Source organism: Lethenteron reissneri, chromosome 11 (genome assembly GCF_015708825.2).
Source record: "Lethenteron reissneri isolate LAM-NWPU_2019-01 chromosome 11, ASM1570882v1, whole genome shotgun sequence".
NCBI classification, from domain to species: Eukaryota; Metazoa; Chordata; class Hyperoartia; order Petromyzontiformes; family Petromyzontidae; genus Lethenteron; species Lethenteron reissneri.
The window spans coordinates 12,981,164-12,998,805 of NC_083789.1; the positions used below are offsets into that span (position 1 = coordinate 12,981,164).

At 52.3% G+C, this 17,642-nt stretch overlaps 1 protein-coding gene across 5 annotated transcripts in view; it reads left to right on the top strand.

Moving 5' to 3' along the window:
• The first annotated feature begins 2,245 nt into the window (after positions 1-2,245).
• Positions 2,246-17,642, top strand: part of LOC133341502 (uncharacterized) — a 36,417-nt gene continuing 21,020 nt past the window's right edge. The window contains exons 1-6 of one of the 5 annotated variants that reach the window (XM_061550195.1): positions 2,246-2,390; positions 4,219-4,382; positions 8,694-8,731; positions 9,965-10,959; positions 12,501-12,601; positions 17,001-17,070. In XM_061550195.1, the coding sequence (XP_061406179.1) occupies positions 10,354-10,959; positions 12,501-12,601; positions 17,001-17,070 (777 nt within the window). In that variant the 5' untranslated portion in view covers positions 2,246-2,390; positions 4,219-4,382; positions 8,694-8,731; positions 9,965-10,353. Of the gene's footprint in view, positions 2,391-4,218; positions 4,383-8,693; positions 8,732-9,964; positions 10,960-12,500; positions 12,602-17,000; positions 17,071-17,262; positions 17,641-17,642 lie in introns of those variants that run through there. The other 4 variants (XM_061550196.1, XM_061550194.1, XM_061550197.1 and 1 more) reach the window with 4 other exon arrangements.

Genomic DNA, 17,642 nt, shown 5'->3' on the forward strand with positions numbered 1-17,642 from the left:
CCCTGACACCCTCACAACACCCACACCCTGACACCCTCACAACACCCACACCCTGACACCCACACAACACCCTCACCCTGACACCCTCACAACACCCACACCCTGACACCCTCACAACACCCACACCCTGACACCCTCACCCACACAACACCCACACCCTGACACCCCCATAACACCCACACCCTGACACCCACACAACACCCTCACCCTGACACCTTCACAACACCCACACCCTGACACCCTTACAACACCCACACCCTGACACCCCCATAACACCCACACCCTGACACCCTCGCAACGCCCACACAACACCCACACCCTGACACCCACACAACACCCTCACCCTGACACCCTCACAACACCCACTCCCTGACACCCACACAACACCCTCACCCTGACACCCTCACAACACCCACTCCCTGACACCCCCATAACACCCACACCCTGACACCCTCACAACACTCTCACAACACCCACACCCTGACACCCTCACAATTCCCACACCCTGACACCCCCATAACACCCACACCCTGACACCCTCACAACACCCACACCCTGACACCCTCACAACACCCACACCCTGACACCCTCACAACACCCTCACAACACCCTCACCCTGACACCCTCACCCTGACACCCATACAACACCCACACCCTGACACCCCACAACACCCTCACCCTGACACCCTCACAACACCCTCACCCTGACACCCACACCCTGACACCCACACAACACCCACACTCTGACACCCACACAACCTCACCCTGACACCCTCACAACACCCACACCCTGACACCCTCACAACACCCACACCTTGACACCCTCACCCTGACACCCTCACAACACCCTCACCCTGACACCCTCACAACACCCACACCCTGACACCCACACAACACCCTCACCCTGACACCCTCACAACACCCTCACCCTGACACCCTCACAACACCCTCACCCTGACACTCTCACAACACCCACACAGACACCCACACAGCACCCACACCCTGACACCCTGACACCCACACAACACCCACACCCTGACACCCTCACAACACCCTCACCCTGACACCCTCACAACACCCATACCCTGACACCCACACAACACCCACACTCTGACACCCACACAACACCCTGACACCCTCACAACACCCACACCCTGACACCCTCACAACACCCTCCCCCTGACACCCTCACAACACCCACACCCTGACACCCTCACAACACCCTGACACCCTCATAACACCCTCCCCCTGACACCCTCACAACACCCTGACACCCTCACAACACCATGACACCCTCACAACACCCTCACCCTGACACCCTCACAATACCCACACCCTGACACCCTCACAACACCCTGACACCCTCACAACACCCTCACCCTCGCCCACACCATTGGCACCCTGTTCCTCATGTTCATATCCAGACCCCCTCACCCGACACACCCTGACAACTTCAGTCACATCCAGAAACTGACACAACAAAGAAAACAAAGTTTGGCACGGAACACGAGGGTGGGTGGCCATGCAGCACCACGCCCGGCCGCCTTTGTCTCCCCAGCGCATGGTGTTTTACACACCGCACCAGGTACGCATTTGAGGCTGAGTCGACCTAGGGGAGGCCCAGGACCGGTTTAGATAATCGTCGCCGGTGTTGGCCGTGAGTGGGAATCGAACCCAGGTCGCCGGGTTCGTAGCGCAGCGCGCTAACCGCACCACCACCGCTCCCCACAAGCCACAGTGTGCCACACGCACACAAGCACAGAGATATCTCCACTCCGTCGAAGGTCCTCTGCTCACATCCATTTGACATTCACAACCGCAGCCCCCACAGACTTGTCAAGCACAGCAGTGAGAGTGGAGCTGACCCAGTCGTTACGATTTCATATTCTCGCACCGCATTGGAAGACCGCGTCTACAGGGGGTGGCGGTGGTGGGGGTTCGTCCCTTGTGTATGATCGGCTTCGGGGCCCGAGTCGAGTCTGAAGGTCGATCTCCAGGCGGGGCCCTGCGTCCACACGGGCCTTGCGCGCCCTCCTCCACGGGCTCGCCGCACACGTCTCCCTCGGGGTTTCGCCGTCGCTGTGAAATTCAATCCCCCGCCGCCACCCGCGTGGCCCCGTGCCACCACCACCACCCCCCCCCCCCCGGGGCTGGGAGGAGGGGCTGAGGCTCTACCGAAGGCCCCGAGCTCCGAGTCCCGCCGCGGGGTCGCGACTTGGGGTCACCGTAGCCACGGGCACCGCCTGGAGGAGGCTGGAGCCGGGGCCCCGAGCGCGCGGAGAAGGCGGCGGGACTGAGGACGAGGTCCCCCATGGTGAGGAAGAGGAGGGAGAAGTGGCCGACTCTGTCCGCATGGAGCTTTTGGTTCGGGTCGAGGGCCTTCAAATGAGGTGAGGCCCCGCTGAGGCGACAGGCAACCACCCACGGAGTCGCTCCGTCTCGCCCATTGCGGAGACGACCCCGAGGCCCCCCCCCCCCCACCAACCGTGGGCAGGGGGCCTGAGCTGGCCTCCCTCGCGGGGCGGACGTGGGCGGGTGGATGATGTTGCGGTCGATGTGATGGAAGGGCAGGGTGGAGAAGGTCGAGAAGGCGAATGGCATGCGGACCCCACTTGTTCACTTGTTGCAGTCGGGACAAATCCGCTCCACGTGTTGTCAGTGCCGGATGAAGCTGGTGCGGGGCCTGTAGCATATGTTGTTATAAAGGGGCCCTAGATAAGAAAAGCACATTAAGACACAATTTAAAAAAATGAAAAGTGAAGTAATTGTATTTTTTTATTTGCTATACGGCGTACAATACGAAAAAAAGCTAACTTTAAACACTCAGTCGTTCATAAAAGTTAAATGCAGTATAGTACTGTAGTAATAGAGCAAGTGCAAAATCATTGAACCGGAATTGATAGCTTGAAAGCATTTAGCGCAGGGCCCTTAAAAGTGCGGGGCCCGTAGCTACTACATGTGTAGGTACTTGTGCTACTAGGAGAATCCGGCACTGGCTCCGTACGGTGCGAAAGAAGTTCAACATACGGTACAGTGCGTACAAAACGTGGATAATAGAGACTCGTTGAAGGTTCGTTCAGTGCTTCATCCACAGCAGTGCCGACACCCTGGGCACTTGAAGGAAAGGAGGTACATAACTGTGTTACAAATGAGAATATCTCTCTTTATTCGTGTACAGTTGGAATAAAAATGGAAAATGTAATTTAAAAAAATTAACAACTAAATTTTGCACACACGCCATTGCACTCACAATAACAAATAATCCCCATCGACACGAGGAAACATTTTTGACAAGTTCATAATTGGCTGTAAATCTTTTCCTGGGTTTCTCGACTTCTCGTGCGCGCGTGAGACCGAGCCCACCACGCACGTGGTAGTGGCGGGTTCACCGGCACGTGCGTGTGTGTGGTGTGTGTGTGTGGTGTGTGTGTGTGGTGTGTGTGTGTGGTGTGTGTGTGTGGTGTGTGTGTGTGGTGTGTGTGTGTGGTGTGTGTGCAGTCACCTCAAGGACAATGATACCCGCCCCCCCCCCCCGTAGCCTTAACAGACTGGTGGGGCAAGTGCTGTTAGCGAGCACCTATGAAGGCCGGCACGGTACACGAGGTCGTGCGTGGCCAGCACCACGCCCGACCGCCTTTGTCTCCCCAGTGGCGATGTTTACACACCGCACCAGGTACTCAGTTGAGGCGGAGTCGACTTTGGGGGAGGGCCCATGACCGGCTCAGATAATCGCCACTGGTGTTGGTGACCGCGAGCGGGAATCGAACTCGGGCCGACGGGTTCGTAGCGCAACGCCGCTAACCATTGCGCCACCGCTTCCCGCTAACTGTTGTGCCACCGCTCCCCACGCTCACCTCACGCAGGTGAACACGAGCATCGCCACCTCACAGGGCTCGCCACGGACAAGCCATATCACGCGGCGTGGTTGTATTTTGTTTATATCCTTTCATAAACGAATGCTAGTTATTGTTGTTGACAGAATTAGTGGAGTTGCACTCTGGGGTTTGGATGCATAGGGTAACGTTGGATTTCTCCACAATCAGCTCTTGAGGATCGCTGCCAATGTATATTTGCTTTGCCCCAAAGTTCCCTTCCAATTGATCTCAGAAAACAACAAGAGGGCACCCGGGGGGGCGGGGAGCGACGACTTGGCGACAAAGGTGGCTTCCGTTTGAGAGTATTTATGGGTTTCGCGTGGTTTTTTTTGGTGGTGAGCAGTGTTGAGTCACGGGAGCAGCAGCGACTTATTGGCTCTCGCGGGAGTTGACAAGACGGTGGAGACGACGGCGAGCTGCCAGCAGCGGCGGCAGTGGCGCGCAGCGGCGTGCCGGAGCGGTCTTTGAGAGCGCACAGAGAGCGGCACGGCGGCCACACCTCGTGAGGTCAGTACAGCTCAGGGTGACGGTGCTGGTGTCAGTACAGAGTGACGGTGCTGGTGTCAGTGCAGGGTGACGGTGCTGGTGTCAGTACAGAGTGACGGTGCTGGTGTCAGTGCAGGGTGACGGTGCTGGTGTCAGTGCAGGGTGACGGTGCTGGTGTCAGTACAGAGTGACGGTGCTGGTGTCAGTGCAGGGTGACGGTGCTGGTGTCAGTACAGAGTGACGGTGCTGGTGTCAGTGCAGGGTGACGGTGCTGGTGTCAGTACAGAGTGACGGTGCTGGTGTCAGTGCAGGGTGACGGTGCTGGTGTCAGTACAGAGTGACGGTGCTGGTGTCAGCTCAGGGTGACGGTGCTGGTGTCAGTACAGAGTGACGGTGCTGGTGTCAGCTCAGGGTGACGGTGCTGGTGTCAGTGCAGGGTGACGGTGCTGGTGTCAGTACAGGGTGACGGTGCTGGTGTCAGTACAGGGTGACGGTGCTGGTGTCAGTGCAGGGTGACGGTGCTGGTGTTAGTGCAGTATGACGGTGCTGGTGTCAGTACAGTGACGGTGCTGGTGTCAGTACTGTGACGGTGCTGGTGTCAGCTCAGCTCAGGGTGACGGTGCTGGTGTCAGCTCAGGGTGACGGTGCTGGTGATGTCAGTACAGCTCAGGGTGATAGTGCTGGTGTCAGTACAGCTCAGGGGTGACAGTGCTCAGTGCTAAGTATCATTACAGACTCCTTGGTTCTTTCGGTATAAAATAAAATCAGTACAGCTCAGGGTGACAAACCATGCCAGTGCTGTGCGAAGTTGACTGTTGTTTGTGATGCTCAGTGTTGGTGCATCTCAGATTGACAGTACAGTGCATTCCGTGGTCCTCTTCATCGCAGCTCAGCAACAGTACTTGTCAGTCCAAATTGAGGCATAATACCGATCGGCGCAGTTGAGGGTGAGTACTCGTCACCGCTGCACCGTGACCGGGTGACTTGCAGGTGAGCGGCATGACTGCTGCCACTACTCGGCAGGGTGGTTTCGTGAGAGTGGCATCTGTAGTGGGCACTGCCTTACAGCACAGGAGGGGGTACCTGCAGCACAGCTCACTGGCATGGGCTTTCTTGGGCGTCTTGATGTGATGTCAGATACGATCTGCCCTATTTTCGTTACCGTCACGGCACAGGCGGTGCAGATAATGACCACATATCTATCCCCGCTGCTCGCCGCAGCAGTGCACGTTTTGTTGTTTGCTTTCAAGTTGTGTTTTAAAGAGAAAAGAGGGTTGAGGAGGCCCGTGCCATCCGGTCCCTTGACCGTGGTCCCAGCCCACGATTTGGGCTTCCTGCCAGTGCCACGAGCACTCGGGGTAAGAATAGCTTGTTTTGGGAACTGCTTCTTGTCGCATGTACAAGCCCTCGCTGGGGATGTGAGCACACAGCCTCTATCAGGCATCCAGCGCGGAAGACATCCCCTCTGCCCTACTCGGACAGTTCTTGGGAGATGAGATGAACTCAAGTTCAAGTTCATTTATTAGGTATAGCCCTGTGAGCCATTCGGCTCTTGAATCGGGTGCAACCGCAACAAACAGAAAACAAAAACATGAACAACTGATAGGTTCGTCGCAAGTTGACGTGCGTATCAATTGGATTGCGTGTTCTACTAGTTCAGTTTCTTTTCTTTAGCCAGATGAGTACAGTCTGCTCAGCTGCCACGCATGTCTTTATAACGCGAATTTGATATAACGCGATAAATGTATTAGGGAACACAATTTTTTTTATAACGCGGATTGGAATTGGATAGAACGCGACTGAGTGAACAAAACTGCGTCGCGCAAGTAGGAATAAGTGGTTGTGCGGCTGCCTCGGCGTAGCATCGCACAAGACAGACACACAAGCAGAGAGAGACTCACACAGAGACAAACAGAGAGAGAGACACACACACACATAGGCACCTATGTGTGTGTGTGTCTCTCCAACCATGTGTGTCTCCGTGTCTATGTTTTGTCTCTCAAATTTATCAATCTTTGGAAGAACGTAATCAACCAGGTGGGGTGTTGACTGTTTTGTTGGCCGACTCTCTGTGTTGTATTGCATTATATTTCCAAGTTTACTATGTTTGTTTTCTCATTCATTTGTACCTGATGATGGTTGCTTGTGTTGCAATCGAAACGTCGTGTTATATTATTTAATTTAATTTATTTCTACGTGACTTTACCGAAAGAACCAAAGAGTAATTCTTGCGGTCACGAAAACTTCGAATCTAGTCAGGGTTGTCACGTAAACAGAACATGCCAATTGGTCACTAGTACAGCACATCGGTGTGTTGGAGAGCCAAGCCACAACATTTAAAAACTGAGTACGACGTTTCGCCAGTAATTACAACCAGCATCATCAGGCGACAGCCAGATTTGGCTTCGTCGGGTGGAGGAGGCTGTACGTCACACATTTTACTTGTGTATGTATGTTGAACTTCTTTCGCACTGTACGTAGCCAACCATGCGTATTGGAGGTGCGCACTTGTGCAATCTGACCCCCCCCACCAAAATTATTAAGATTCAGGACTAGTCCCCTTTGCAAGAGTGACCCATCTCATGAAAATTGTGAAAGCAATGATCCAAATCGAAGTTGGAGCAAAAACACCTCGCGCTCCAGAAGACGTTGATAACGGTGCACAAACGTAAATAAATAGCTAAATGATTTCCTGGAACAAAAGTCGGCTCGGAAAAAAAAACTTGTTTTTTTGAACCGTAGTAGAGGCGTTGTTGACGCAAGCAATGCCGGCCGGTTGGTTTCATGAGCATCATCTACATGATGAGGGGGGGGGGGGGGGTGGCGGTGGTGTCATCGTCTTGCTCAGGAAAACTGAATGATGCGGGTGGCACCTTTGCGCACTTGGAACGAAGCCCTGCAGTGGCTCGGTGACCCAGTGCGAGTCCATCGTAAAACCCTGTGGTGCTGACTCACAGAGTGTGCAGTGCCCGGCGGCTATGAGTGGGATGATGCGAGTTGCCCCCAGGAAGGGTACACATCGTTTCCAGAAAGTCACATGGGCCGGTTGCATGCGGTTTGGGAAACGGCATTTTTTCCATTGTCATAATTAAGGCTTATCTCAATTGAACCGCAGTGAAATCGGCCAATCCTGGGCTAAGCACTGCTGTCTGGGGGGAGCCCATTAGGCGTGCGTGAGTCTAATGCGATGCCGTGCTCGAGTTGAGCGTGCAGCCCGCCGCTGCGATATCCCTTCCCGTGTTGATGCGAGCCCTGGGGAGCAGCGCTGTTTACAGAGGCGTTCTGTAAACAGCGCTGCTTTAATTGCTCTATCACAAGACCACAGGCATTAAGGGCTTGTTGTTCCGGAATTCTGTCAACCAAAGTGGCTTATGAAAAAGTGTTGTCAGTTTGTGAGTGAATTTCACTCATTTATTTCTCCACCCATGCTGAGGCCTCGGTTTCCCAGTTTCATCCCATTCACACTGTTCAACCGCCACACCGCTGGTCACAACAACACACACATCCACCCACTCACTCGCCCACAAAGACAACGATCCCCCAGTACAGCCTTACAAGACTGTTGAGGTAAGTGCTGTTAGCAGGGTACCCATGAAGGCCGGAACGGCACATGAGGGGGTGGGTGGCCAGCACCAGCGTCCGGCTGCCTTTGTCTCCTTAAAGACAGCTTTTTTACACACACACTTGGTAATCAATTGAGGCTGAGTCGACCTAGGGGAGGCCCAGTACTGGTTCAGAGAATCGTCACTGGCGTTGGCCGTGAGCGGGAATCGAACTCGGGTCGCCGGGTTCGTAGCGCAGCGCACCAACTGCTACTCTACCGCTCCCCACACTCACTCATACTCACCCACCCACTCGCCACACTGCCCCCTTCATTTCTCTTTCTGCTCTTTCCCTTGCGCTGCTCCACTTTAGAATTCCCTCCCATCACCCATTTTTGGAAGCCCAATTCAAGAAGCTTTGTTAACTCGTTTTGAATCAAACTTTTGTAGTGCAGTTTGTTGCTGGCTTCTTGATGATTTGGGCTTTTGGACCTGTGCTTAGCAGCTTTAAATAAATATTTCCTACGATAGCATGGAACGATGACATTTTGTTCAGCGGATGCTTCTTGAGCAATGCATATTCATGAGTTGCCCTTTACCGTGTGTCACTTGTTGAACCCTTCCATCAGATAACGGGGAAAGATTGCTTTGGCTCTGGTTTAAGGCACAGAGGATGGTTTTGAGATGGAACGAAATCTCAATGTTTGGGACATTTTGCTCATTTTCCATTAAATGAAGCCAACGCGAGTTTCTTCTCAAATTAACGAAGAGGCGATGTTCTTCTGTTTAGAGCCCTGGGCCAGTGGAAGGAAATTCCACATTCCTCTGGTGGGTGATCGTGTCCCTTTGATAATTTTATCACAAACACAAATGTACAGTTAAATGATGAAATCCATTCGTCAGAAGCAAATAACTGTGCACTCTTTCTTTTTATATAAAGACAATGCTCGCGTGTGGTGTATAGCCTCTACCAGACCCTTGGGGCAGATGCTTTTCGTGAGCACCTATTAAGGCCAGCACGGCACACGTAGAGGGGTGGTGTGGCCAGCACCTGCCACTGCATGGCTAGCTACGTATGGTGACAAAGAAGTGCATCATACATACATATACGCCATATCCGGCCGCCTTTGTCTCCCCAGTGGTGATGTTTTCACACTGCACCAGGTACTCATTTAAGGCTGAGTCGGCCTAGGGGAGGCGCAGGAGGGCTTCAGATATTTGTTACTGATTTTGACCACGAATGGGAATCGAACCGGGGTGACCAGATTTATAGCACAGTGGTTTTATACACGCACACATGCACCTCACACTGGAGCAAATGAGATGTGGCTCTTACGTGTGTGTGTGTGTATAAGACACCCTGGACACGCTTGCAGTCAAGATGTTCCATCCCTGTGCATCTTTTCAGGTAGAAATATTTAAATTCAATCAACATTCTCTGCCACCGTGGGCAGGGCCTGGCCACGGCACACGGCCAGGCGTGTTGCGAGCACGGTGGAACGTAAATGGCATCCGATAGCCACGTGGCTATTTATAGCCGATTCCTGTTGCCCTGATGCACGTCCAGATAGCAGCGGGGGCAGTGAAGAGGGGGCTCGCTGGAGCGCCCTCACGACGCTTTGCTTCGCACGACGCGATTGCCGCCCGTCGTTACTCGAGGCTGACCGTCCGCTGCGCCCTGAACCCCACAGAGTGTTGGCGCACGTTGAACTTATTTTGCGCTGTACATTGCCAACCGTGCTCATCTGTTGGGAGGTAAATTAACTAATTATAGGCAAGTAGAGGCTATGAAGATAAATTGCTTAATGTGATTCTAAAAGGGTTTACATCAAAGTCAGTTCAACCATTTTCCACTGCAACTCTGCTGCGCTCGGCATTGACTTTAGATGAAGTTGAGATACCAAGTGATTCCAGAAATGACCGTGTCCAGTGAGAGAGATGCCAAATCAAGCCAATTATTCGCACAGGGCGCGATGCGGTGAGAGGGTCGGCAGTGCCTTGGGTTGTGAGGATGTGGATCTGGCGATTATTGATCATTGTTTTCTTTTCACCTCTTCTCAGGACAAGTTCTCAATTGGTGAAGATTGACATTTCTATGATGAAGAGGTTTGGGGAAATCGAGTTCAATATTTCCAAAGAACTATGGTAAAGGAGAAGGTTTAATTCACACAGTTTGTTAATGTGTATTACACACCACACTCTTGTTGTATTTTTTTAAGTCGGCCAATACAAAAATGTGGCTAATATCACTAGGGCCTCAAGATCCCCATGTTCTGGCCCCAGAGGAGCTTGGTGATAAATAATCCGACTCCGGTCTCCCACAGCCTCACGAAGCAATGTTGTCACTTTGAGATCTGCGGATTAACAGTTGCTCTCACCTTTCTGTCCACGTTCCACCTCCTGGGCACCGTGGGACAGAAGCTTCTCCTGTAAAGCCAACGTGGCCAGGAATGCTCACCAAAGCGCAAAGTGCAGCAGAAGCGGTAGGGGGGTCTCAGGCAGACGGGGGCCTGGGACCTAAGCGTCCTGTCAGCCTCGGCTCTACTGGCTCCTCGTCGTCATCCCGAGACAGCCACCTCTCGTTCGGGAGCAGCCTCGTGCTGGCATCCTCCCCGTCCTCCTCGCTGGCGCCGGGAGACTCGGGGTGCTCCTGCAGTGAGCGCGATGCCTTCAGCGATCGGGAGCCGGAGCTGGGAAAGATGGAGGCGCTGACCACAACCGCGGCGGGGGGACGCTGCCCGCCGGAACCGCAAGAGGACGGGGTCACGGCACCGGCGGGGCAGCGCGCCGGCCGAAATGGGCAGCTGCAGGAGGCCGTGCTCCAGGTGAGGGAGAGCAACATCTTGGAGCTGGAGGAGGAGGACACGCGCCGAAGCAGCAGCGGCAGCAGCGGCAGCAGCGGCAGCCAGGAGATGGGGCGTCCGGGGAAGGAGGGCACACGCGTGAGGATGACACTGGCTGCCGATGGCTGCTCCTTGTCCTCGCTGGAGCGCGTCCTGCTCGAGATGCTGCAGACTGAGCGGGCCTACGTGAGAGACCTGAGCAGCATCGTGCAGGTGAGCAGCGGTCGCCACCGGCACATGCTGACGGAGAGAGACCCAAGATGGCTGCACAATCCCCTCCCTCCCCCCCATCGTCTCTTAGCCTAAGCCTTCATAACCTTTCTCAATTCAAGAAAAGTGTTAACTCTTACAACTTTAATGGTGCTGTTTGTTGCTGGCCGCTTGGCATTTTGGGACTTTAAGACCGTTTCTCAGCAACTGTGTTAAAACAAAATCAATGCAGTCTAATGACTGCAAAAAAAAATCAAACGTTACTTCACCATACGGGCCTCACTTGGGTCAGGGCCAAGGTTTCCAGCGATACGTCATCTGGCTCATGTGGGCTGGTCGCATGTAGGGGTTGGCATGATTCAGCAAAAAATGGCTGCACTGGGTAGGACACGTCTTGCAGGATGGTGGAGGAGGGCCAATCGTCAACACCGGCATCAGCGTGGTCTCCACGGGCTCCGGCGACCAAGCGACGACCTAAGAGCAGTCGGTGGGAGAGTGTTCGGGCAGATCGTGCATGTTGCGTGCCTACTGTGCAGCAGCTGTGGGATGTGATAAAAAGTATTGGTCGCGAGGAGGAGTGGTGGTGGTGGCCTCAACGACTTTGACCATGATGACATCTTGATCTTTGACCTGGAGTGGGTAACACCATGCTACGTTGCAACTACTTGAGCAAAAATAACTGGACCGGGCAGGAGAAAGCTCAACAATAGTGGTCACATTGTCATTTTTGGGAGCCATGAGGCTTCTCATGTGAGGAGGAATCCTGCTCAGCCTGCTCCCACCACGCAGCCTTACCTAGCAAAGCAGACACAGCTTTGGGTGTCATTGCCAGAAAGGGATACTTTCAAAAAGGTCCCATAGCTTCTGTCCAATTCGTGGTTGAATAACAATGCCGAGAGGCGATGTAACTGAGCAGACAATCCGCCTCCTTCACACATCTGTCCCTCCACACAAAATACACATTCTTTTTTACCCATCCTATCAGCCACATGGCCAAAAGGGAGTGCACAATTTCATCAGCGCTGGTTCAGCACCAACTCTGGACCCGTTTTTATAGCCAGTGTCTCGTCAGCAGGGTCGAGCTTGCTTGAACCAACGCTGGTGAACTGCCAGGTGTTTTAGGCAAGCACCCTCTCTTTTAGACATCGGGTCCTAGTTTAACACACAGCCATAGAAAACACATGGCAGTCTGGCCATTAGCCACACGGTTCTTCCAGAAACAATTGGCTTGGAGTAATCTACAAACTGAGCAACACATGGCCCTAAAATGTTTACCCTCCCCTCCCACCCTCCCTCTTTTGACCTTGTTTCTATCAACACATCTCCACGATGCATTCTCTATCCCCCTCTTCTCGACTGAGGAAGTTTTGCACGAGGTAGAGTCACAGTGACGTGAAGAGGTGGAGAGAGAGTTGTTGAAGATGTGGTGGTGGCGATGAGGTGCTGTGTGGGTGGGGAGGATGATGTGTTGGTCGGCGTGGGATCATGAGGACGAGGTGGTGACATGCCGAGTATGTGGTGGTGTGCTTTTGGTGCGGGCGCAGGATTATCTTGGCTGCATGGAGGCCACACCTGGGCTGCCCCTCTCCTCTCAGGACCTCGGAACTCTCTTTGGCAACGTTCGCAGCATCTACTCGCTCAACAGGTGCGCACGTGACACACACTGTCCATCCATCTGCTCAACATCCTGCGGGATCTTGCCACACCAATGATGAGGACTTGGTCTACCAGACCGACTGTGTTGTCTAATCAATACTGTTACCCCCCCCCCCATACTGTAGATCACAACACACTCACTTGCTCACCCACCCACTCACTCAATCACCCACTCGCCACACTGCAGGTCACAACACTTCCATTCCCTGGCCACTGCTTCACATTGGCCTTCCCTCCCATCCTTTGTTTCCATGCCAAGCTCTTATAATGACATTGCTACATTTAAGAAGCGTGTCAACGGTTATCTTTTGGATCAATGATGACAGTGCTCCTTGTTACTGGCCGTTTGGGCCTGTGCTCAGTAACTGTCTGACTCAAAAACAAAAATAAAATCAAAATAGTTTCCGTTAAAACGTATTATGCCCCACTGACAAGCATCCCTTCGTGTGGTGTGTTCATTTCCACTGGCTCGCAAACATGTAATTATCCAAAAGCAGATGATCACGTAGGCTTTCGCGACCAAAATATTATGCATAGGCGAAAGGTAGAAGTATTCTGGCTGTTGCCTGATGAGGCTAGTTGTAATTACCAGCGAAATGTCATACTTGAATTTTAAATGTTGTGGGTTTACTCCAACACACAACTGGTTAGTGCTGAACTAGTAACTAATTGGCATGTTTTGTTTCAGTGACAAACCTTCTAATTGGCTGTGTCGGGTGGTGGCAGGTTTAACAACACATTTATATTTACGCGATGTAACCAAAAAAACCTGTATTATTCAACAGCAGCTGCACAGTAACTATGCAGTGTGTGTAGTTATTGGGTAACTACCATCGAGTAGTTACTGATTGGGGCGGTGACGCGGCCCGCGGTCGCCGCTTGTATGCGGGGGTTCACGGTTCGGATCCGGCAGGCGGCCCTGGTTTATAGTGCGGTGTGCAATCACCGTGAAATACCACGCACCACCTGCTTCACAGTGGACGTTAAAGACCACGTGGTGTCGTTCGAAATGAGAAGGCCACTGGGTGCTGTTGGCATCGCAGTCTATATTTGCCAATTTCGAAAAAATGTCACCGCGATTACTCAATTGAGATCACACGACAGCAACATTGCTCGCCACTGTCAAGCGAACGCAGCCTGTGCCAGCGAAACAGAGCGGCGCCTTCCTCCCCTCGTGACAATTGCCCTGCGCTTGAAGAATGACAGCGCCAATACCACAGGTACCCTACCTATTATATGGTTCTGAATATTAAAAGTGTTGACGCAAGAATGAACATGTCACTGCGATTCTCGTTACTGGTGGCTGAGCACGGTTTATATTTATTTGATTATTCATTAAAATATTTCACCTGGAAAATCCCTCGGGATGGCACGTCTCATTTACAAGAGGACTCCGGGTGTCGATTAAGGCACAATAGCCTTTAACAGACTATTGGGGCAAGTGCTGTTAGCAAGCACCTATGAAGCTCGACACGGCATACGAAGGTGTGGGTGGCCAGCACCACACCCCGCCGCCTTTGTCTCCCAAGTGGCAATGTTTACACACCGCATCAGGCACTCATTTTAGGTTGCGTCGACCTAGGGGAAGCCCAGCACCGGTTCAGATAATTGTCACTGGTGTTGGCCGTGATCGAGAATCAAACTCGGGTAGCCGGCTTCGTAGTTCAGTGCACTAACCGCTAAACTACCACTCCCCAAACACACCGCGTATCTATATACACACACACGTTGAACATACATCTTCTACAGTTTGCATTTGTACAGTGAATCCGGCATCCAGTCACACACAGATCAATATGGGAACGATTCGATGGTGTACACCCCCGGTTCATGTAGACTGCACTCCGACTAAGCGTGGCAGGCACTGTGTGAGTGAGATTCAATTAGAGAGGGACGAGTGGAGGCTGGCGGCACGTCCGTTTGTCTGGGAAGTGGAAGAAACTTATAAATATCCACCCTGAAGCTCAGTGTCTCGGCAGCTGGGATAGGGGGAGTACCTGCATGGATGACGTGGTGGAGTGATAGGGTGATAAAGGGGAATAGACGGATGGAGTGGTGGAGTGGCGTCGTGATAAAAGGGATGGGGTGATAGTGATGAAAGTCTGCGGGGATGGAGGATATAGCGCTGAAGGCTGTTGGTACAGGGGAGGCTCCTGCTGTGGGAGAGACGGCTGTCTCCTGCTCGACACAGGGGAGGTGGGGGTGGGTGGGACGCAAAGCGGCACGCTCCACTTTACCCTCAGGGCCCGAAAACCAAGCTTCGCGCGTTTCCATTCTGCTTCGGGGCTGCTGCTTGACCAGCCTGGCGTGTTTGCGATGTCGTAGGGCCCAGTAATACGTGGGCTTGCTCTGGTGTGAGCCCCTGGGCTGCTGGATGGCCACCCTCCTCAGGCGTGCGGAGGAGTTCACTATTTTGGGCGCCGTGATAAATTGGGAATGGCAGCTGAGCCTCTCAGCTGCCACCCGTGAACTCTGGCGAGCAGGGTGAATGCGCAGATGGAAATGAACACATGAAAACAGGAACACAAAATATTAATCGGTGTCGAAGTGCAGAATATCGTCGACTAAATAAGCAAGTAGACAATTCGACTGCTTTGCACATCTGTACCTCCACGTACACGGTACAAGTATTTGTTTAACTCATCTCATCGCCCACACAGCCTTCTGGGAGTGAATTTTTTCAGCAGAATTAGTTAAACACAAGCATACTCTGGTTGTCATTCAGCGTCTCATCAGCAGTCCTCTCTCTTCTGCACATCTCATCGAGTCAGTTTCCTTTATTGAACCAGGAGATGAAATGTGAACCGACTGAGGCGGCATTGCCTTTTCTGCAAGGGCGCCCTGGGTGACATGGAGTCAATTTAAGTTTGCAATTTGTAAAAAAAAATGTCACAAATGTAACATCTGTAGTAAATTAGTAAAAATGTGAATTGGGCTAAGTAGAGAAGGTGATATTACACTTCAACTATTTAAATGTACGAGAAATTTGATATAATTTCTAGAAGGGAAATCGACCGAGACGAGGCAAGTGGAAGCAATGGAGAGAAATGTCATGAATGCGATCAGATTTAAAACAAATTGACGTCAGGCAGCTGGAAAAAAACCATGAACACAAACGTAGCCTAATCAAAACATCCACAATGGGTTACGTGTCAAACATGTTCATTCTTCATTACTCCTACGCATGAGGTTCAAGGCTCTGTGTTAGGAGGGTCCTGTGACGTTTTTGCAGGATGGGGCGATGTTGCTGCTGTAAGTGTGATACCAATTGAGAAATTTGCAGCTAATATCTCAGACTTGAGATGATTTGTCCAAAACGACTTACATTTTGTACATATGTTGTAGCTGTGGAGGGAAACCGGACGAAACCCATGCAGAACAGGGGGAGAACGTACAGACGCCACACAGAAAGGCACCCGAGTTGGGAATTGAACTCGGACCCTTCAGGCTGTGAGGCGCAAGTGTAACTACTGTGCCTCTATGCGCAACTAAGCCACACACCATAGAACCATACGTTAAAACCTGTCTGTGGGAAGAACTGTGAAGCGCCACACTTCAAAGTACACCTGGGCCATGTGAATCCTGTCATACCTGGTGAAGGCAGAGTACATGATGCATGTGGAGGAGATGGATCCACGTAGGTGTGGATCACAGTGCGAGTGACCAGAATAGCTGGTTTATAGGCACGCAGTGATTCACCCTGCCTGCAAATGGATGGATTGCCAAGATCTGGGCTCGTGATACGAATCAAGAATCAAATATGTCTGTGTGGTTTATGCTGCCGAGTTTGTATTGTCTGCCTGATTTGTTGTGTCTCGGTTGTGCTGTCTCATTTGGTCCCCCATCAAAGTCAAAAGATATTTTGCTCAAGTGCACATCTTGGAGGTGTCATCATCGCCTGTTACAGCCCTGAGCCAGTGGTGGAAATTGCACATTCTTAGGGCGCGGCAGAGTCTATCCACCATTGACTTCCCCACAAATTGGTGCACATTTTATTGACGCTGGAGGGATGTTTGGCTGTGTCAACAGCCAACCAGGATTTGAACTCGCAACCTTCTCATTGCCAGCCGCTATCAACGTTTTGACACGGACGAATCGGCACGGGCCTCCTGGCCAATTCCCAGCGGTCGTAACAATGCCACGGTGTGCTCATAAAACAGCAGGAAGCCGCAAAGCCCAATAATGGCATGCATGCACGTGGACACCACAAACCCCAATCACCACATTGCATCTACAAAGCTCTTGGCCTTGGCTAAGCCATAAACTCAGTAGCTGAATGTGTGGCCTTATTACTTGGGAAACAGCACATGGGAATCGTCATCCCCGACTGCAAACACTTAGTCAGACCTTTATTGAAAATTATTCTGGAACTTTGTATTTCCTTACAGGGATTTACTGCAGGACCTGGAGGTGTGCGGCCTTGACCCTGTGGCTGCTGCCAGGTGCTTTATCAGCAAGGTGAGTGTCCCCACTGCCACCCCCGGAACCCCACCCTCTACCTCGCTGCCGCCCCCCCACCACCTCTGTACTCGGCACAGTAGATTCACCCCTACGAGCCAGAAAGAAATCAGTGCACGCCTGCACTTTGAAGTTTTCACGTGAGACGCAGTGGCGGTAAAATGGTCAAACTGGTTTTTTTTCCGCTTGGAGGCTTCTGAATCTGTAACAAACGTTGAGATGCCAACAGATTCCACCCTCGGCATCTCTTTGTGTAGCGTGCTGTGACAGCAACTCGGGCTCGCCTCTCTCGATGTCGCCATGTGATCCAGCCGCATTTTTATGTCGTTTTGGCGATAACTACACTTTGTTGAGTATCAACGTAGAGCAGCAGTCGTGTTGAGCGATGGATTCGCCACTCGCCGATTCACTCCGGTTACTCGCTCACCGGCAGTCAGTTGCCCCCTCCTCACTCTTCTGTCGCTATCGCCATGGTTGCTGATCCCGTGAACGTCACTCGTTGATTCCTCCTCCCATGTTGAGTACAAGTTCTAGCAGACCGACTGCATCGTCTCTGCCACCACACCGCAGGT